The sequence below is a fragment of the Ascidia mentula genome, chromosome 1, assembly GCF_947561715.1.
Source record: "Ascidia mentula chromosome 1, kaAscMent1.1, whole genome shotgun sequence".
Taxonomy (NCBI): Eukaryota; Metazoa; Chordata; class Ascidiacea; order Phlebobranchia; family Ascidiidae; genus Ascidia; species Ascidia mentula.
In genome coordinates this window covers 2,829,408-2,850,478 of record NC_138566.1, presented here as the reverse complement: position 1 = coordinate 2,850,478, position 21,071 = coordinate 2,829,408, and the positions used below count along the sequence as shown (strand labels likewise).

At 37.2% G+C, this 21,071-nt stretch overlaps 3 protein-coding genes across 3 annotated transcripts; 1 reads left to right on the top strand and 2 right to left on the bottom strand.

Annotated features, from left to right (window-relative positions):
* The first annotated feature begins 275 nt into the window (after positions 1-275).
* LOC145917761 (protein mago nashi homolog 2) lies at positions 276-1,613 on the top strand. The gene is made up of 4 exons (XM_083003036.1): positions 276-440; positions 740-909; positions 1,006-1,128; positions 1,251-1,613. Exons 1-4 carry the CDS (start codon positions 353-355, stop codon positions 1,308-1,310), a joined length of 441 nt encoding a protein of 146 aa, XP_082859162.1. The 5' UTR covers positions 276-352; the 3' UTR covers positions 1,311-1,613.
* A 171-nt stretch (positions 1,614-1,784) lies between these two features.
* LOC145917760 (ubiquitin-protein ligase E3C-like) lies at positions 1,785-11,388 on the bottom strand. Its single transcript, XM_083003035.1, has 21 exons — positions 11,242-11,388; positions 10,804-10,863; positions 10,258-10,455; positions 9,933-10,030; positions 9,365-9,510; positions 8,729-9,172; positions 8,240-8,391; positions 7,822-7,991; positions 7,522-7,617; positions 7,127-7,266; positions 6,736-6,871; positions 6,264-6,369; positions 5,823-5,997; positions 5,247-5,356; positions 4,886-5,039; positions 4,135-4,376; positions 3,700-3,824; positions 3,144-3,293; positions 2,829-3,025; positions 2,291-2,421; positions 1,785-1,966 (listed from the first exon to the last, which is right to left on the bottom strand). The coding sequence occupies exons 1-21, from the start codon at positions 11,305-11,307 to the stop codon at positions 1,799-1,801; spliced, it is 3,264 nt and encodes a 1,087-aa protein (XP_082859161.1). The 5' UTR covers positions 11,308-11,388; the 3' UTR covers positions 1,785-1,798.
* A 972-nt stretch (positions 11,389-12,360) lies between these two features.
* On the bottom strand, positions 12,361-20,849 carry LOC145907493 (angiopoietin-1 receptor-like). The gene is made up of 20 exons (XM_082994906.1): positions 20,774-20,849; positions 20,380-20,539; positions 20,002-20,147; positions 19,667-19,801; positions 19,227-19,397; positions 18,805-18,914; positions 18,488-18,674; positions 18,119-18,306; positions 17,437-17,703; positions 16,783-16,918; positions 16,482-16,657; positions 16,280-16,391; positions 15,944-16,073; positions 15,555-15,744; positions 15,042-15,186; positions 14,341-14,624; positions 13,813-13,997; positions 13,471-13,608; positions 13,051-13,156; positions 12,361-12,734 (listed from the first exon to the last, which is right to left on the bottom strand). Exons 1-20 carry the CDS (start codon positions 20,829-20,831, stop codon positions 12,663-12,665), a joined length of 3,096 nt encoding a protein of 1,031 aa, XP_082851032.1. The 5' UTR covers positions 20,832-20,849; the 3' UTR covers positions 12,361-12,662.
* Between the last annotated feature and the right edge of the window lie 222 nt (positions 20,850-21,071).

Sequence of the window (21,071 nt, the reverse complement as noted above, 5' to 3'; positions counted from 1 at the left end):
AAATACATATTAAATTATATTATAGTTCAAAGTTTTTTGACGCATTTAGTTGTAGCATCTATTTTATTACTACGATGAATTTGAGTATTCAGCAAAGAAAATTGTCAAAATCGAGTAACGAAGAAACAGTAACAATCAAACAATTACAATGTAATTATTAAACAAGACCTATTTTTGTTTATAAAGGATTCGCTGGTAAAGTGTCAAACATTCAATAAAATCCTTTTTTAATAAAATAACGCCACTGACCCGGTAATTTGTACGTTTCAAAACGACGCGAGGTTTCTACATTTTGTCTCAGGAAAATTTGTGGAAAGAAGCGGATTTATCTGTTAGTGAACTTAACTACACAATGGGGTCCGAATTTTATTTAAGATATTATGTGGGACACAAAGGAAAGTTCGGCCACGAATTTTTGGAATTTGAATTTCGACCAGACGGTAATATTTCAAGTAGTTAAATATGACTTAAGTTATGACTACTTAACATACCTTTAAATCCAGAAATGTAATTACCACTTGTACATCTTAAAAGCTTTTTGTCAAAGAATGTGTGAAAACGGTTTTAATCGTCAGGGAAGTCAAATTATTGTCGATAATTCTTTCCCTTTTAAAAGCCATAATGTCAACTATATTTTATTTTACAGCATCCAAATCAGCGACATATCTTAACATTACATGTTTATTTATCTAAATTCTGTTATCTTTTTTTAAACAAGTTTTATTTGTTCTGTATGTAGGCAAACTTCGTTATGCCAACAACTCCAACTACAAGAATGACACAATGATCCGCAAAGAAGCATTCGTACATAAAGCTATTCTAGAGGAGCTAAAACGGATCATTGAAGATTCAGAAATTATGAAGGAGGATGACACCTTGTGGCCAAAGCCTGACCGAGTGGGACGGCAGGTAAATATTAATTATAACCATATTTTTTTGTATTGAAAAATGACTTTTAAATATATACTTGCCGTTCTTTTTTGTGATGATTTTTTAATGCATTAGGAGCTGGAAATTGTTCTTGGTGAAGAGCACATTTCATTCACAACCTCGAAAATTGGATCGCTGGTTGATGTTAACGAATGCAAAGATCCAAACGGTCTCAGATGCTTCTACTATTTGGTGCAGGTAATGGAACTCTGATATATTTTTTGTCTTTTTCCGCCCTTTTTTATCAGCAAAAAACAAGTAAGCTTTATGTCCATGCACTATACACAGGAGCTTTTGTCAAAATTTTCTGTTTCTTGCAGGATTTGAAATGTATGGTATTTTCCCTGATTGGTCTTCACTTCAAAATCAAACCTATCTGAGGTCAAGCGTGGAGGGATTTCGACAAGTTGTGAAAAACCTGCTTTTTGTGGGCAACCACCTCCAGTTTGGAGTTGATACACCAACTGACTTGTACACTTTGTAGTTTTTATCACTCTGATGCCTGAAGCTGACTTGATTGTCTGTTGCCCTTTTTCGCATGTTATTTTAAGGCTAAACTAGGAACAAAAATTCTTAAAAATAATCTTTTTCCGAGAAGAATAAAATCTGAATCGATGATTTCTTTTACAAACATTTGGTTGTATGTTTTAATATCGATCTGCCATCTTTAGTCAATAAACCAGAATACAACGAAAAAGGAAATACTCAATATCAGGAAAAGATCGAGCAAAAAGTGTTTCATACTCTTAAGAGTAACAGAATTTAAAACAAACTAAAAATGAGCACATCACAAAAGATTGGCGCAATAACATTTTATAGCAAACACCTAAATAAAAAAAAGAAATTAGAATTGTGCATTATAAACATCTCAGGACAACTCAAAGCCAGATTCACTGTTCAAGCAGTACAGAAGTTTCTGTTTCATTTGAACTGCATTGTCGTATTCTGGCAGGCGTAGAAGGTTTAGGCAGGTTGATGAAGTTGGCAGACGATCGGATTCCCCACCTTTGTGGATACAAAATGGTGGGTGCATTTCCTGTAAGGAGAGAGTTTTTTTAAAAGATGTTGATATGAGAAACCCTCCCAAAAGGATGCTGAGTTTATTGTTTGCTATTTTTGTTGAAAAAGACTTTTTTCTAGTTGAATTAACACTAAAAGAGAGACGTCGGAGAAAAGACTACACATTTTCATTCACAAACTTTGTCACTCCCAACTGGATACTTGCTCGCTTACATTTCCAAATTTTACAACACGCCATTTCACGAAAAATATTGCAACGTCCATTTCCCGAAAGCACCAATCTTCTGGCGATACGTGGTTATTTGCCAAAGTTTTTAAATCACTTTATTATAGTTCTCACTTTGAAACCAAGTAATGGTGGTCGGGAGCAACTGGTAACGAACAAAAGCAATTTTCTTTTCTCCGTTTCAGTGAAATCGTCAAACACGTTCCAGAATAACTTGACAACCTCGTGGTCAGCTGTGTAACCCCCTGTTAGATAAAGAAGTTGGAAATTTATTTTGATTTTAACGAATTTACTTTAAGAGCAGGGGTTGGCAAACTTATCGAAACACGGGCCAAACATTATCACCGATTTTAGTGGCAGGCCCATGGGTAAAGCGAGCATAAAGTGTTCGAAAAATATAATGTTTCTGTTGCTGCCAGGCATATTGTAAATTAATAGTTTTAACCGACGTTTTAACTTTATTAACCGACGTTTCGCCTGTTATCCAACAAGACTGTTCGAAAAACCCCTGCGTGTGTGCGTTTCAGAGAGTTTACATCTCACGAAAGGAAAAACAACGGCACGGATAACTATATAATATAATTTGCAGTAACGACCATCACCTCATACAACAACAAAAATACGTTTCGTAGAAAACAAAATGTTCCCAAACCTGAATACACGGCGTGTTGTTTAATATCAGGGATATCAATCAATGCCTCAGCCCCAGATATGAGGGTTTGGAACTCACGGTGGTCGAACATTCGGAGCCACTCAATCGGAACGACCGATGATAAACCTTCACGGAATGCGTCACAACCTGCACGCATCTGGACGTTGAGTTTGTAGTTGGCGAGGAGGTGGATGTACCTGGAAGCGACAAGTTTGCTTGTTATACTGCTATGGCTCTTCTTGCAATAACATTATTATAGACATATTGTTTCTGGTATTAATACAGAGAGTCATCAGGACAAATTGTTTGGTTTACCTCACTCTGTTGTCATTGGTAACGGGTATCTGACGTCCGTTTGGGACGAGTTCAGTTATTGTGGTTTCACCAAAACGATCATCGACAACCGTGAAGTCGAGATCGAGATCTGCTACATCTCCTTCGTACGAACGAAGAAACATCAGGTTTCTGGGATGGAAAGAAAGTCACGGTTATGTGTGTTTTCTGGTTGTGATGCAAACATTATTTCTGTCTGTGGTCTCAAACAGTGGTTCTTAACCGGTGGGAAATAATAGATTTGTATAGGTGGGTAATTAATCGGCATTAATCGAAATATTCAGAAGTTGTTGGAAAAGAAATATTATATTCTGCATTTAGTGTGTGTCGTGCACACCTTGCCATGCGGTCGAAAACGTATAATAGATTTAGCGAAAATACAATAATTAAATCCTCAATTAAAAACAATTAAAACCTGTGGAAAATAAAAGATCACGTTTAAACTGAAAGTGGGAAAATGAGATAAAAAAGTGGTTTAAAACCTCATAGATTTGTTTTGCTTAAGATGTATTCTAAATATTCTTAATTAAATATTCACTTGTAAAAATCAGGGTCGAGCGATTGGAGATGATTGATGTCGACGTCACTGGTTTTGTGACGTAACAATTTGCAAAGGAAGAATGCGGCGAAAGGAAGTTCGACTTGCATTCCTTCGTAGAGGATCTGAAATTCAACAAAATATTTGTTTTCACATTCAGTACAAAATTCTTGAAACACAAAAATATCCCACGTGCTCTGCACAAAAGTTCAACAAAATATACATGTTTGTTTTAAATTTAAAAAAAAATAGACATGTTTGTTTTAAATTTAAAAAAAATATACATGTTTGTTTTAAATTTTACAAAGTTCGGCCCACGCAGTTTAGGTCACACTCCCAATCACAGGGGATTGCACTTTTGCACTTGTGACTCAGCAAAAACTTACACGCTCAATTCTCCAAACTAATGCATTCGTCAAAATTATTTCAACCAACCTTGCCGAGAAGACGACCCAGAAACCGGAAGTGACGTCGCGAGTCTTCGAACAACCTCGAGGCGTGAGGATTCGGATAAAGGCCCGATTCTCCCGCGAGTTGGAAGAGGCCCCGTTTCGGGTCGAAAGCGGTTCTGACGATTTGTTGAAGGAATTCGCGGGTAACCCCCTCTCCATAACCGGCTTCTGATGCTCCAGCTTGGTTGACGAAACTAACTCGAAGAACGCGTCGCAGATCAGGAGCTGAATAAGGAAATAAACCATGCCTTTTTATTGTTTGTTATGGTAAAAGTAGTTGGACCGATGGAACAGAATAATGCCACATTTTATCATCACTTCCCCAAGTCTATTTGTAGAATAACGATAGTCGTGTGCAGGTATTGGCAATTGTCTTGCGTTAGGTTATTGTGACGAATTTTTTTGGTAAATGAACAGCTTGGGTTTGATATTATTCACAAATTATATCGCCGAGAAGGAAAAGCCCCAAACAGCACGAATTAAATGTAATGCAAAACTGTTGTCTTACAGCTGTAAGAATAACAAAACGCACTCTTGGGTTCTTAACAAAAATACAAGAAAACTTGTCCAACCCTTGTAACTGACAGTGTATTAAGAAAAAAAACTTTATTTCATGATGAAAATTCTTTAGTAAGCAACAAGATCTTCGTATTTACAGGAACATGCATTTCGCGAAGTTTGAGACGATTTCCTATCTCCCAATGAAGTTTAAACCAACAAACGTTCTCTCTCACCGTTGTGCTCCGAGAGATCGTTGAAAGCGTCTTCGTACAAAAAATCTCTCCTCACTGTGACTCGGATTCTGGTCGGCGAATCCTCGAGTCCTGCATCGTGAAGAAGTGCATCGCGATTCGACTCACGTGACTGCCGATCTTGACTCAACATCGTCTGAAAACACGGTGACGTATATAAGATTATTGCGAATTAGGTCGGTCTTTCAACGTGTTAAATTACGAATGTGAGGAAAAAATTCACAATTTTCGGATATCATTTTTATTGTTGACTTATTATTTTGCTTGAACTAAATTACAGCACATTTGTTGGAACCTTCCACTTAATTCCTCCAATTTTTCCCTCCAGTAAAACAAAACTTACGGTGAATATCTGAACTCGGGTTTGGAAAGGGACAACGAATGGTAGAGTGGTGAGAACGGAAAGTTGACGAGCTTCCGTGATTGTAATTGGAAGATCTTCATCGGATGGATCTGTTAAGTATATAAGCAGAGGAATGTTAAATATAAGTAGCTTAAGAGGGGTCGGGCCACACTTTATTGATATGCAAGAAACACTTCTGAGTAATGTGGCTTTGTTTTAATCTTGACACAAACCTTCGAGTGGTAATGTTAGAAACGTACAAAGTGGAGGAGAGCTGTAATAATTTACTGCCAATATTCTTTTGTTAACACAAAGATAAAAGAAGCTTGTAATATAAACTGCTGGACAACTCTTAAGGAAATATAATTATTGGTTTTGAAATATTTTTAAACGGCTATAAATATTTGAAATATATTTGAGTATTGTGTCTTGTGGGACAGAGTTCGGGTTAATAGCGACCGAAAAAACTAATTTAACAAGCGAGATTGGCCAAAATAACCCCTTTGCATGAAATACACAAAGACATTTTTGCCAGCAACAAATCACAGCAAAGGGAAATTTTATTAGACTTCTCACCAGCCATGTGGGCCGCTATGTTGTCGTTACGGAGACGTCGCCTTCTCCAGTTGTTCGAGAGATATTTTGATCGATCGTCGCCGATCGTGATCGCGCTCGACAACCAAATATCGTCCTTAGCGAAAGAGCGCCTCGTGTGGCGGGTATGGAGTTGGTTGAGAAGCCGGGAACAAACCTGACAATTTGTAAAGATTTTAACAAACTCGAAACTTTAGCTAAAGCTGGTAAAACTGTTTAAGCGAATATTGTTGCCAATGTTTTATGCGATGTGTTTTTCAATGTTATTCAAGCGTAAAATATTTTTTTTTATTTTTCATGTTTTTTCAGCATAAAATCAACGATTATTTCCTGTTTTTAGTCAAATTTTCAGAAACTGAAAAAATATTAAATAGTAACCGGCCAAATATTAACCACAGCGAAAAACAATCTCCACTTTCTCACCTTGAAACAAAGTGCAGCTGTGGGAATGTCGAGTGGTCGATTGCTGGTCACGGGAGTTGCAGCAAATCGAATTAACTTGCCCGTGGACAGACAGTGATACACCTCCCTTCAAAACACAAACAACTGATCGATAATCCATATGTAAAGAGTATGTTCCTGATGACCTATCTTCCAATAATGTTGTACAGAGTATGTGGAATAAATATTTAAGTTGGAATCTGCGTTGTTACCAACAAACACTTCATGCAATGTGTTGTTAGGAGACGTATATTTCTATGCTTGTGTTATAATTGAAGGGGTCACTGCATTCGTAATGGAATGGGAAGGATTTCCACAATGGATTAACAAGATGTAAAACTGGTCACCGCGTTTTTTAAGTTTTTCTTAAATTTTTGGTTTTACGCTTGATAAGGCGATTGTACACAAGAAACACTTGGGCATTCTTGCTTCTAAAAAACACTTTAGTATATACCTGACGTCATAGTCAACATTATGAGTTCTCGTCTCGGGCAAAATAATCTTCACAAAACACAAACAAACATCACGAAGTGTAGAAGAAATTATGACAATTTCATCGATGCTGAACAGACTGTGGCTGCTCGAGGATCCTGAAATATAACATGTGTCAAAACTACACACAGTGGTGTTATAATAACATTAAATAATGAGATAAGTTACAATAACTTAAAAGTATGACCCAGATTTAACTGCAAAAGTCTATTAAATTTTTACCAGCAGGATCAATAAATACCAGAGCATGCTCAACACACAAGTTGTGTAAGGAGTAAAGCTAATTTTTTAAGCTATTTCTCAGTACTGCATAATTTGAATGCAATATTCTGTAGAATTGTGATGCAACTCACCAGCATAGAAATCAACATCATGCAGAGACAGTAGATTGTGTGAAAATAACGAAGCAAATGTGGCCAGTCGGATGACGAGGTCATGCATGGATGCCTCGGTCATGTGACAGCCATCAAGCAAAGCTCGAATACTTGATAAACTAAAAATTAGGTTAGTATTTATTAAAAGTATATACTCATATATTGTCATTTAAATCATTAGTTTCAAAGGCTTCACAGCCCAAGTATTGTAGCCTAGCCGGATCAGCCATTTTAATTCTTGTCAGTCATACCATTGTATGAAACATTACTTGTACACAGACCGCGTCATTTAAACTGATGAAGGCATAACTTTTTGCCGAAACGTTTTTAAACATGACAATGTTAATAGGAATATGGGCCGTCTAGCAACACACCTCATCATGCTGTTTCTTGTCTGGGCTCTCGAACTAACGATCGACTTCCATAAGTTCTTCAAGAATACCGGGGAAAAAGCAAGTGTGTAAAGAAATCTACAACAGAAATGATGTTAAAATTTATTGAAATAATGGTTGATACGTTTTAATTATCCCTGGCTCTGTGAATAGCAACACACATTTTCTGGTAAAAGTAACACACACTATAAGTATATGCTATTAACATAACAATTTTAACAAAGAGTGACATAATTTCATGAGTTCACATGGACAAAATGGTTACAAAGTTGGTATTCAAACCTATTTGTATGAACGGAAATCCTCATCTTGGAAAGAAGGTGATAAGAAATTTCACAAAAAGTTGATATTGCTTGAGTTTGGTGCAAGTCGTGTTTCATAAAATAGTCGGCGAAACTTGAGGAGGTGAGAAACTCGATGCAATCTTTTCCGAGCTGCGATAATGGGATATCCTAAAAAGAAAAGAATTTAAAAAATCAAAATAAAGGAAATTGAACAAGTTATTAACATATATCACAAATTATTAATACCCATGAATAAAGAACAGCCATGCCACAACCGAAAGTAAATATACCTGATAATTACACTCACAAAAGTTATTTATATATATATTTAAAGTATAACTCATAGGTCAACTAAAATCAATTATCAGTAAACAACTAAAACTCTGTTTACTTCTGAAACCATGGCAACATCTTACCCAATCACATGTTGACACATCCATCATCTCGACACATTCGTCCTCATCCGAAGAATCATCACTTTCTGTTGCGCCAGGGATTACATATCGAGGAACGGATGGAATGAGCCATTGAACAATCGCCAGAAATGACTTCTTGTTACTTATTGTGTCTAAAAGCAGTGACAGAACACATTTTACTCTTCTATGCTTCTCTATTGCAACACATGCATTTTTAAAGAAAGTCTGATAACTCTGAGTATAAAGAGACTGGCCCACATTGCTATTAACACTGTCATGTTTAAAAGAAGACGTTTCGGCAAAAACTTATGCCATCGTCAGTTTGAACATGACAGTGAAAATAGCAATATGGGCCAGTCTCTTTATACTCAAAATTATGAGAAAACCTGTGAGTTGTGTTTCTAAGTCTGATAAATGTTGAAAATTACCATTTGCAAATAGAAAAAAGAAAAATAACAACAAGGAAGATAAAATACAAAAATAACTTACCAAAGGAATGTTTCATCAGCGCAACCACTGATGCAAAGAGATGGAGGTTTCTTTTTATTTGTAAACCCTCTTCCGAAACAATGTGATTTTCAACAAAAGAAATTAAATAATTTTTAGGCAAATCGGTGGAGCGACTCAGCATGGGCAAGATGTAGTGGTAAATTTGATGAGTCATGTTGCGGCACAAAATGTCAGAACAGAATCGACTCAAAATCTGGTCAACAGTCTGTGAGTGTAGGATTTTTTCAGTGTCGGATGTTTTGTGTGATGCCTCGTTCTGATGATATTCCTTCAAACACTTTGTAAACGCCAAGGGTTGTTTAATAATATCCAGCAAACTCTCTGCCAGCTGCAGTTGTGGGTTACGAGAACTACCACTAGATGGAGCTTCAATGTCACGAGGCACTTTCTTTTCAAACACTTTGAGTATGCTTGCAAAAAAGTCTGCAAATAAGGAGAACACTTTTGAAATTTTAAATTATTTTTTTGGATTCAGCGTTAATGTCAACATAAATCCCATATTAACAAGCAATTTCAGCAAGAGCAACAACTGGTTTAACATTTTACACCAACGAAGGTGACCTTCACAAAGATGTTCGTATTAAGAAAACATGCGATTTTTGTTTTTTAACTCACCGTGTTTGATTACTCTTTGCCACATGTACGAAGACTTTTTTAATCTCAAACTTTCATCATTTTCTGCCGACAAGAACTTTTGCATTTGAGTTTCCAGCATGCGGAGTGGGATGGCAGCAGACGTCGGTGTATCAGACAACAAGCATCTGCATGAATATAAAAATGACATGGAATGATGCATTTCAATGCTAAATGACCAAAACGTAAAGTATTTTTTGTGAATATTTTAAACCAAGCGTGTGATGAAGATAGAAATGAAATAAGATAGTATTTTTTCTGTTATCAATAAATTTATGAGGTCAAATGCAGGATCTTGGCTGAGCCAAATCTTGGCCACTTGTGCACGATAAACTGTAAGACCCAGTTGTGTTTTAAACTCAAAACCACTGGATCTGTGGAAGATTGTGAGTTCAAACCTCGCAGGAAGAAAAACTTTGTTATACGAAAGTAAGAAATGATTGTACTGTGATCTCATAATGTGATATGCAAGATTACCAATACAATGCCACGTAATAAAATTTGCATTAGAATCAAATCAGCAAGATATTTATAATAAGAAATGTCTCACCTGCAGCAGAGAACAATGACTTGTGACATCATATGTGGGGAACAAATTTGCAACAAATCAGAAGTCGAAGTTTTGAGAAGGACACGACACAACCAAACCTACATTAAATACAGAAAAATTCACAACTGAATTAAACAACAAATGAAATAACTTTTATATTTCTAATTCCCCCTTTACTTGTTGTTTATTTCAAGTCAATTATTTACTCTTTAGTACTTGAAATGAACAAATGACTTTGTAACCACATTCATTACAACTAACTAGGATTCACAGAAAAAAACAATAAACAGATTACAACAACATTTACTTAGGTCAATTTATTTACCAATCTTTCTGTATCACAAGTTCCATCATAAAAGAAACAAAGTTGTCTGACAACATGCTTGAGAAGTATGGGATCGAGGTTTGTATTTTTATCTTCGTCAAACATCTCTCGGAAAGTTTGTTTGATTTTCCTTCGAACGAGGAATGATCTGACGGTGGACTGCAGAATTATTGAACTCTTTAATTCCTTCCTTGCATTCTGTGGCAAAACATATTAATTGCATATGGCATAGATATATTGACATATTAATGTATACGCATGTTTTTTTTACAGTGAATGGACATAAAACGCAATTGAAAAACAGAAAGTAAATTACCAAAAATTTTCTCTAAGCTACATTATTTTGAAAAGATTTTCCAGGAGACAAACATAAAGCAAATATTTTTACAAGAAACATGTTTTTTTCATAATTCATGTAAAAACATGTTTATTTCATAATTCATGTAAAACAGTATTGGAGACAAACACAGGGTAAACATTTTTTACAAGAAACATATTTATCCGACAATTTACATAAAACATGGAAGTACATAGAACAGTATTTACTTCTCTTTTCAGGCGCTCCTCGTGTGCTTTGCGCAGCAACGATGCTTTATTGTATTTTTCCTATCAACAACAAACAGATTAAAATAACAACAAAACACTAAAGGGTAAACATAAATATGTCAGGAGATACTCAGTTACTATGTCAGGAGATAGTTGCACATGTGTGAGAATGAGAGTAGACGGCAAACTTTCATTTTGGACATTGAGCTTAGGTCACACATAGCTGGGTAGCAATATCAACCCAGATTGGAAAGTATGTTTTTTGTGCAGAGGATTTTGTTCTGGCGATCGTTAATTGCGCGAACGATCACAACATTTTTTCGTATGTTAATGCATTAGCTCATTAATATTGCGCGGATTATCAGTAAATTTTCGCAAAAGTATGTGGTGGATGAATCCTCCACCACGACATTTTTTCCAATCTGGATATCAACTTACTTCTTTGCTTCTTCCTCCGAGCGACACTTGGGGAAGACTTCGGAAGTTTCCTTCAAAACTGTACATTGTTTTTCAGGAAGCAAGACACAAAAAAACTTCAACAGCACAAACAAACTTTAATCAACAACACCAGCTTATTTTATTGAACCTACTATGTAAGAAGTAAAGTTTTAAAGGATGGTGCATCAAAGTTTAAAAGTTCAGTGGAGTTCAAGTTTCCATTAACCTTTTTATGTTTCAGGAAATTTGCTTTCTCGAGCAGGTATTGTAATTCTACGGTCCCTCTAAAAACCCATTGTAGGCATCGTAGGCATGGAGTCTAAGCATCGTATACAATGAGTCGATGCCTACAGTGCCTACAATGGTATTTTAGAGGCACCCGTAATTCTATGTGTTAACAAACCAATGTAGCCAAAACGTAGTACTTTTCCTTTTTCTTGTTAATTTGCCCATAAACTGAATCATAAATTGGTTTCCTATGTTGATGACCTGCCCTGAATATCTGTACCCATCTTGTCTTCGATCAGGTAATTCATGATCGGTAAAGTCATTACTTCTTTTTCTGAACCTATTCGGTTTTGTCGCTACCTTACATGTTTTTAAACTAAATGAGACTGTACATTCTTTCAAACAAAGGTGTATATTTGTTTTGTTGCTTGTGACTGTAAAAATCAAGGTATCCACAACCTAATCACGGTGATCGACCTAAAACTGCCACACAAACTCTTATTTCTTTTCAATCCTTCACTATATTGTCTATAATACAAATAACAATAATATAAAACCGAACCAAATTGCGTTAGTTAACAAAGTCCAAGGTAATAATAACCTCTGGTATGCTAGCCTTACCGCTATGACTTTTATGCTAACCAGATACAACAGTATGAATGTCGGTTAGTAAATCCTGGTTGGTTCCTTTTTTTAATCTTCTTTCTTTAACAAACACAACAGCCAGAAGCTTCTTTTGACTCAGCAATATGTTTATTTACGATGAGTCATTTAGGATAGAAATCGTATCACAAATTAAACCACAGGGCAGTGGCCCAAGTGTTTTATTTACAATAATGTGAGAAATAAAACAACCGAGGGCAAATCCTGATGATCTAGTCGAATGGTGGATCAGTTTCATCCTAAATTTACAATTGTTTGTTTGCAAAAATATCATCATGTCAAATGTTACGCAACAGAGACGTTACGAAATCAATTTCTAGGAAGCTCATCTATTTTTATCAGCGTTTGGTATTACGCAAGGCCTGAACACAAGGTCAAAACCGATTCATGAGAATTATAATAACATAACTCTTTGCTTTCTGCAATACGTCGTATCAGTGTCAGTTCTATAACTCCGTAGTTGCACTTCTTTATACTCTTCACTTTAGTAAGTTATCTTTTTTTATCGTCGAATTTGTCATTTGAAACGGTCAGCCTTCTTCTTCGTTAACGTCAATGTTGGCAAACTTAAAGTCTTCAAATATAGCTGTGTTCACATAATTCTGAAAGAAAAATACTTTGGTTGTTCACAAACAACACAAACATAGCTCTAATGTAACTAGATCAAGGTTTCCAAATTATTACTGCGTTCCTAGTAGTGTGAAAAACCTTGTGGTGCAATGTTAATGCAAAATTCACCGTGGACTATTTATGATTTACTGACATAATATTTTATTTTTTTTAGCACACCGGGATTTGAACCCAGGATATCTTGTCCACAAATACCGATCTGGTTTTTATCAGCTTAACCAATGCTACCAATCAACCGCCGAGTGACATAGTTTGCAAAGCATCAATGATAAATTGTCGCCAACTAACCCTGCTCGACCGGGCGTCACACATCCGCTCGAGGGCGATACAGAGCTGTGAGAATGTGGGTCGGTCGTAAGGACGATCTTTCCAGCATTGATACATCAGAGCATAACTGCAAACAAATATACATTAAGTAACACATCACAAATATCAGAGTGCGGTTACTTCCGGCCTTAGTTTCAGTGAAGCTACCACAAGCCACGAATGTGGCACAGGTGTGGGGAGCAAGTTGAAACTATTGTTAGTAATGTTTTTCGGATGAGTCTGCTGTATTGTTACAAAGCCACCAAACAAATACGGGGCGTTTTCTTATTCAGTTGTTAATCTTTGATTATAGGTTTTTATACTTTCTCGGATCCAAAAGATGTTCAGATAACTTTTGCATCAAATATAATCACTGATTGAAACCCCAGTGAATGAACGTACACTTCGTCGTCACAGTTGATCGGTTTGTCCATTCGAAAACCCGTCGGCAACTTTTCGTATAACTCCGCACACGACATCCCACAGTAGGGGGTTCCCCCAAGGCTGACTATCTCCCACAGCAAGACGCCGAAGGACCAACTTGGCAACAAAAATAAATTATTGTTGATTAAATTCCGGAGGCGTAGGCAAGTTTAGTTACAATAAAAGTGCTTTGCAAATTTGAACCGAACATCTATACATAAGCTAGCTTTTTGTCACCGTACAGCTCACTACAAACGTGCTTTTCACAGCAAATTCACAAATCACAAACCAAACCAGCGGAATCCACGAATTTCGACTTACACGTCGCTTTTCGAAGTATAAACGTTGTAGTTGAGGCTCTCTATCGCCATCCAGCGTATGGGTAAGCGCGAAACTGTTTTCTTCACGTAGACTCCCTCACCACGTGACAAACCGAAGTCGGCGACTTTGCAGATGAGGTGATCTCCAAGGAGGATGTTGCGTGCCGCCAAATCACGGTGAATTAACTGGGAACGAATTGAAATGGTTGAATTACCTTGCAAGCCACAGGTGATGCTTTGATTGCAACAGTTGAACATTGCATTGTAATGAATATTTTTATTATAAACAACTAGGTTGGTGTTTAACTTTTAGAAAAAGTTAGTTTGTTTTGAATACATAACAAAATATAAATTGTATAATTTCTTAGAAAGCCCTTTGCTGGCGTGCCATGGAACTAATGCATCATGTTCAAGTGCTGGTTTTGGTTTGATTTGGGGTATTGGACAAACTTGGTATTCTCCTAAACACGCGGGGTCGATTCGCATGGACAAGTCTGAGGACTTTCTAGAATAAATCTTTAATTCAAACCTGTTTTTCACTTAAGTACGACATCCCCTGGGAAACGTCAAAAGCGAATTGGAGCAGCTGAGTTTGAGACAGAGTCGTATAACTACCATCCAAGTCATCCGCTTTACGGCTCTTGCGCAGAAACTGGAGGAGGTTACCGTTGGGAGCGAACTCGGTACAAAGATACATCGCGTTGTCGTGTTCGCAAGCGCCCACTAACGACACAACGTTTTTGTGATGCCCGATGCGGACCATCGTGTCAAGTTCGGCGAGAAAGTCACGTTTGTCATCAAGGGTGCTGCCGTCTGCAAGGTGATAATGGATCTTGTGAACTTTTTGTCTTACTACTGGCCAGAAATTGTTGACAATTTATCATAGATATTAAAATAATCTTAAAAATATCTGTAAGTTGATTCAAACATCAATCAAACAAACGGTTATACACGTTTTACATCGTTTCTGCGACTGCTTATTCACTTACCATGTTTATTTCATTGCAGCAAATGGCTTTCTAAGGAATATTGTTATATTTAAATAATAATATCTTATGCAATTAGATATTTGCGATTCCAAAGATCATCACCCTTGGTCAAAACGCCCCATAAGTTCATCTTATCATGTAGTATTATCTGCAAGAATGCTAATTTCTCTCGTAAGTTTGATTAGTCATCAAACAATGTCAAGTTAATTGAGAGGAATATGTAAGTATTTATATAATATACCTTTAAGCATCTTCACAGCAGTTTGAATAATCTTCCCATCTTTTTGGACAATAGCTTTTACAACCTGGCCGAAATTTCCGACTCCGAGTGGAATATCTTCGAACAGAATATTTTCCCACGGGAGAATCAGAGATTCCGGGAATATCTAATGGTCGATACGATATTTTATGAAATCTTTAAACGTTTCCAAGTGTACAAATACGAGGTTTCCGAATTCATTTTATGGAAACCATTTTTAGTGTTATAAAGTCGCTAAACTGTGTATTCGAAATTACTGAAATCTACCAAAGTCAAATCAGTATTTGTTCTTGCGACTCTGCCAGAGTTATTGCTTAACCAATGCTGCCAATCGCCCGCCCAGGTTCTGGATTTTTTCGTGACTTTTTTTTAACATGGTTTCAAAGCACGCCCAATAAAGATTACAAAGAACATGGAAAATAAAATTAATGAACAAACTTTCTGTCAATTCACCCTTAAATTTCTGACATCGAAAAACCAATGCGAGTAACTTACTTGTCCGGAGTAAGTCGACGGCGCCCGTGAGTTTGTCGAGTGTTTCGAATTAACGGAAAGCATTGTTCCGGAACGCGAGTTAATACCGCCACCTTGTGACGAAGAACCGAATGTTGAGTGTCGGTTGTTGGTTGAAACTGAATCCATTTCCACGTGACTCGGACAAGCCTGCTGTGCGCCCTTGCGACATCTGGTGGAAAATATTTTTGATTCGTTATTTTGATTTGTGTTGCATGAAAATGTTTATTAAGGTTTAAAATATCTGGTTATTGACAGAAAGTTTAAGGAAATAAAAACTTTTTCAAAGTGTTGAACAGAACATGAAGCTTGCAGGTGAATTAAGCTACGGAGTAACCATATTAAGCATACATAAGTTTAAGTGAAAATACCGGCAATAGATAACAATAAACATTATGATGATGACACAAATAACTCCACCCAGAACAGCAAGAACAATCTTAAACACCCAAGTTTGTCCAGTGGGAACAACGTTGTTGGTATTGGATGCATCAAGGGTTTCTGAGGAGAGAACAACAATCATTTTTTTTGTGTTATTTTTAAAAATGCCGCAACAAAGGCGTTTTCAGTTCGATTTAGCGTACCAAACTGTCTTATTTTTAGGACATTTCAACGATCCATATAAAATATTTAAATACAAATAGAAAAGATCATATTGGTATGACGGTTTGCCAACTGCCTGGGAAGATGGATTTCAAATTATTCACCTGATGCTTTAGTTGTGAAACGTAGAACAGGGTTAAGCGAACTGAAACCGACGTAATTTCCGGCCATGAGTTCAATTTCGTAGTGTGTTGAGGGGTTGAGACCAATCAGTTCCTGCAAAAACCAAACACTGCAGGTTTGCCACATAGAAATCATAAACAAATAGGGTTAAAATCATAAAAAAAGAAAATTTGTGATTTCTACCCAGTCGGGTCGTTCGGTTTCCACCAGAACAGTAGACGGCAGCGGCGATCCCCCGGAACTGAGAAACCGGATCTTGACGTAGGTGATACGGAAAGACTTGCTAACCTTCCACGTCACAATGGCCGAAAATGACGTCACGTTAACGACTTTTGCCTGATCAGGAGGGGGCGGCAAACCTGATAAAGGACTGCAGGTAAATTTACTGGTGACGTATATGGGGTGGGACATTTATTGATGGCTCTTTCCATACATAGCAACATAACAACAAACACGGAAAAAAATAAAACCAGACAACTCGAACCAAGTTTATCAGTTCTCCTTGTTATCTGTGTGGAGTAAGGACCCAAGATTTGAGTCTTGGCGGCAATCTTGAACGCGTAAACCGTGTCGACCCTCAGTGACTCGATCAACACAGACAACTTCTCACCATTTGTTATCTGGAGAAGGAATTAAAAAAGCTTTTATTTATTTTTTTTTGAGCTTTACAAGTACAACACCCAAACAGAAATACTTTTCGTTAGTAAAGAAAGGGTGAAGATACCGATATAGTTAGTGGTTGAGAGCGTGGACGTACGCGTAGTATACACTACTGGTGAAAACACACAGTACATTTTGAACGGGTTTAATTAGGTGGGAATTAATTATTTTTTTTCATTGCACTAACGTAAAATGTCCTCCTAATATTTGAAAAAGCTTGAAACCATCAACTCGAGGTGCAAAAATTTGGAGTCAAGTAGTTTGAACAGAAAAGTCAAATGCTAGTCGTTTGAGAAGACGTTTAAAACACCACTGTGTTCTTCATCACTTCTAAGTAAGAATGAGTTGCAGCAAGGTATGCGCAGAGATAGGCAGTTGGTCGTCTGCGTGCTCCTTGATAAGCATATTAGCTTTTGGCTTTCTCTTCAAATATCTGCTCAAGGTTTATAGAAAACTATCTCTATGCATTATATGCTACCTTGGTTCTCCAATGCTCGCTGGTCTGACGCAGGTCATCGGTGTAAATCACCTTGTATGACGTCACATTGCCCACGTGATCAGAGTGGGGAGGGGGCGCCCACCGCACGGCCACAGACTGGGAGTTGATGACGTCAACTTCAATATTTTGTGGGGGGAGGAGGGGTCGATCGCTCATTGTGCGAACGGAAGTGACGTCAGACCAGTCGCCCGCTTCTATGGTATATCCCCGAATGCGAAACTGATAGACAGTGTAGGTCAACAAGCTCTGCAATTTAAACATCAATTTGAAAGCGGGATTTCCTATAATTCCTGTACGAGTGGGTTTTAGCAAAAACATTTTTAAGGTAATAAAAAGAGAATAACCATGAAGTTACGTCATTGGTAGCTTGCCGTGTCACGAAGACGTCTTTCAAGACCCACATATCTTGCAAATGTTTACAAGCTAAATATTTTTTGTTACAAAATGCTAATTAGGTTCTTTCAGTGGACGCAGATGCAGTGTTAAATTTATTTGTTGTTACTAAATGGTGTATTCGTGCCGGGGCGTCTTATACAGTCTTTTGCTACTTTCAGACACATATAACCCATCACGATATTTATCGAAGACTCACCACGATATTTATCGAAAACTCACCACGATATTTATCGAAAATTCACCACGATATTTATCGTAAACTCACCACGATATTTATCGATGTTATGTTTCCCGGATGTTGACTGTTCAACTTCATCCAATCTCCCTCCTCCTGTTTCATCTCAATCTCGTAACTTCTTAAAACTCCGTTCGGGTTTTGGGGAGAATTCCATTTTAGGAAGATGCCGCTAGATGTCACTTGTGAGGCACGTACTTTCAACGGTTTGGATGGAACTGTTCGTTAACATAATTACGATTTGAAATACAAAATTATCAATTAATAATCAGGATATGAATTACCAACGCACATGTTTAAAGTCGATTCAAACAGTTTTAAATTGGATTCAAATTTTCCGCAAAAAATCTCCAAATACCAATAATATTTGTATCTTGTCAAGGGGAAATGTTAAATTACCATCTTCGAGCGTCATAATCACTATGACGTCACTGAAGTTGCCTGCCCCCTCGTGGTTAAAAGCTCTGACGTGGAAAGAGTATGACGTATGCGGTACGAGCTCGTTGAAATCACGTGACATTTGTGACATGTTTGTGTGCATTCGCATTGCGTTGGGTGAGTCGTTGCCAACTTCTGTAAAACTGATCTGGGAACAGAAAGCAGCATAAGGTTGTTGATAAACTAAGAACCTGAGAATACGGGTGGGTGGATTTTGATCAGGTAAATGTACGTGATCACTCCTGGAAAAAGCAACGGATGAGAAAGTTTGCTTTTACCTCGTAAAATAAAATGGTGTAGATTTTGGAATTGCTTGGAGTGAACCAAGAAACGGAAACAGACGACGAGGTGAGGTTACTATAGGTCACTCTGGGTCCTTTCGGCTTTGCTGTAAGAAATCATTAACTTAACTTTTTTCGCATGCTTTATTGTGCAGCAAAATTAGTTAGGCCTATGTACAAATTTTTGGTGGAGATTTATGGATATCTTCTTTGACCTCTCACACCGCACTAAAAGTGCACAGCACAATTGCAGTGTTTTTCTAATATGGGTCAACGTACTTATATGCATTACAGATGATTTTAACACAAAATATTTGATAAAGCAATAGAAATAGTAAGTTTATAAAAATCAGTGGCCCTGCTTTGTCGTGCAGTGATATAAAATCGTCACAAACGTTAAAACTAATCATTCAGCTTACGTAGTCGACCCATGGTAACTCTGGCCTCCCTCGATAGATCTGAATCTCCCGCACAGTTATAGAACTTCACCCTAACCCCATATACTTCGTGGGGGGTGAGATGTCTTATTGTAAACGAGGGTTTGTCCTCAGGTTTCTGCAACTGGTACATGTTGTATTTTCGCTTCAGGCCTGAAAATCAAGGTCTTCTGTTTGTTTTTGAGGAAAATAGTCGATGTGGTAAAAATCCCCGAAGTACGAATGTAAATCCCAAGCTTGTACCGTCAGAGCAACAGAAACGTCAAACTCATGTTACTTCTAAAATAATTTACTTAAGAATTATCATAACAGTAAGATATAATACCGAACGTATTTTTAATGTGGCGCAGGTTAAGAACCCAACTCTAAGTATGGTCTTCAGTCTCCACGTTACACCACGTAAACTTATCGTTCCACCTCACCTAGGGGATAGTAGAAGATCTTGTAACCCAGAATATCGCCTTTCAGTGTTTCACGTTCGGGGTTTTCCCATTGCATGTAAAGCGTGGAGTTGTTAATTGCATACGATTTTGTGATCACTGGGGGCGCTGTTGGCTCTGTAACGAAAAAAATACCTCAACGAACAAACAAATGGCAACATGGTTTAAGGCTCACGACCCATTGGCTGTATAGGAAGACTGGTCGAGATTCTTGGCCAGATTAAAGGTTTGGAAATAACCATTAACCACCGAACAAACCAGGCAACCAAATCAACCAAAAGACCATTCAGTCACCATGACCATTAACAACCACTTACTTCCACAAGATTTTGAAATGGTTGCAACTGGACCAGGGACTCCCTTTCCACTTTCTCCCCCTTCTCTGTATAAAACCACCCTGAAGTGGTAGCTGGTGTATTCATTCAACGGACTGATGGTGATGGTATCGTTATACACGTTGCTACTGCAGTTAAAAACACCATTGCCATCTTAAGTGGTGTTCAAACTAATTCTACTAAATCGCTCATAAAACAATTTACATGGTGGTAAAAGTTATAATTGCTCCACTACTTGTTTTCCTGACAAGTTTGTCTAAAATAACTTAAACACGAGTACTTTATATAGGATCTCCAGAAAAGCAATTGAATATTAATAAATTTTATCAACCATCATCGTATGGCAATCGACAAACATACTTTTCATAGTGGTTGTATGTTGAGTCGGAAACCTTTTTAAACTGAACAATCGTCCTTGTGATTGGTCCATCTCCTCTGAATGTCCGGCTGTTTAGACCAATAGTAAGCTGCGTGGCTGCTTGCTTGATTAGGGTCGGGGCGTTGATTGGTTGAGGCAGTTCTTTTAAAATTAAAACTTTTTGTTTTCAATGTACGATGTGGTTTCAACGCATATATATTTAATTTAAAAGTTATCAGGTGTTCTGTCAAATTGTAAAAGGATTTATGAAACTTCCTATCGAGACTCACAGGATTTTCCATGTTCTTAAAATATACGGTTTTGTAATCATTTTTTACTCGAAATCACAAAATGCTTAAAAGACAAACCTCAACTTTTAAGTGAAATGAATCTTACCTGAAAGCGTAAAATTAAACGCCTGCCGAGTCGATCCTGTACTTTTACGTCTTTCCATTCATATTTTTTCACAAACGTTTTGCTTGATGTTCACTTTTGTGGGAATTACACCAAAGACTTTACCTTGAAAGAAGGAGGGATTGCGGTTATACCGACAATATACGGAGGTTTCTCTACCACTCGAAGTCGGGCTGGTTCATCGTTTTGTTTTCTTGAAAAAAATCATTAAATTGTACCTCAGGTAAAAATTATTTTGCAATTTTACTTAATAATCCACAATGTTAAATTACACAAAGCG

What these genes read in the sequence shown, in the direction of transcription:
- LOC145917761 (XM_083003036.1), top strand. Translation starts at nt 353, where the DNA reads ATGGGGTCCGAATTTTATTTAAGATATTATGTGGGACACAAAGGAAAG. An exon ending in CTGACCGAGTGGGACGGCAG is followed by an intron (nt 910 to 1,005) that starts GTAAATATTAAT and finishes TTAATGCATTAG; the next exon opens with GAGCTGGAAATTGTTCTTGG. An exon ending in GCTTCTACTATTTGGTGCAG is followed by an intron (nt 1,129 to 1,250) that starts GTAATGGAACTC and finishes TGTTTCTTGCAG; the next exon opens with GATTTGAAATGTATGGTATT.
- LOC145917760 (XM_083003035.1), bottom strand. Translation starts at nt 11,307, where the DNA reads ATGTACAGTTTTGAAGGAAACTTCCGAAGTCTTCCCCAAGTGTCGCTC. An exon ending in GTCATTGTTCTCTGCTGCAG is followed by an intron (nt 9,511 to 9,932) that starts GTGAGACATTTC and finishes ATATTCATGCAG; the next exon opens with ATGCTTGTTGTCTGATACAC. An exon ending in CAGCTGCACTTTGTTTCAAG is followed by an intron (nt 5,998 to 6,263) that starts GTGAGAAAGTGG and finishes ACAAATTGTCAG; the next exon opens with GTTTGTTCCCGGCTTCTCAA.
- LOC145907493 (XM_082994906.1), bottom strand. Translation starts at nt 20,831, where the DNA reads ATGGAAAGACGTAAAAGTACAGGATCGACTCGGCAGGCGTTTAATTTT. An exon ending in ACATACAACCACTATGAAAA is followed by an intron (nt 20,148 to 20,379) that starts GTATGTTTGTCG and finishes TTTTAACTGCAG; the next exon opens with TAGCAACGTGTATAACGATA. An exon ending in AAGGAGAACTGATAAACTTG is followed by an intron (nt 16,658 to 16,782) that starts GTTCGAGTTGTC and finishes GTCCTTTATCAG; the next exon opens with GTTTGCCGCCCCCTCCTGAT.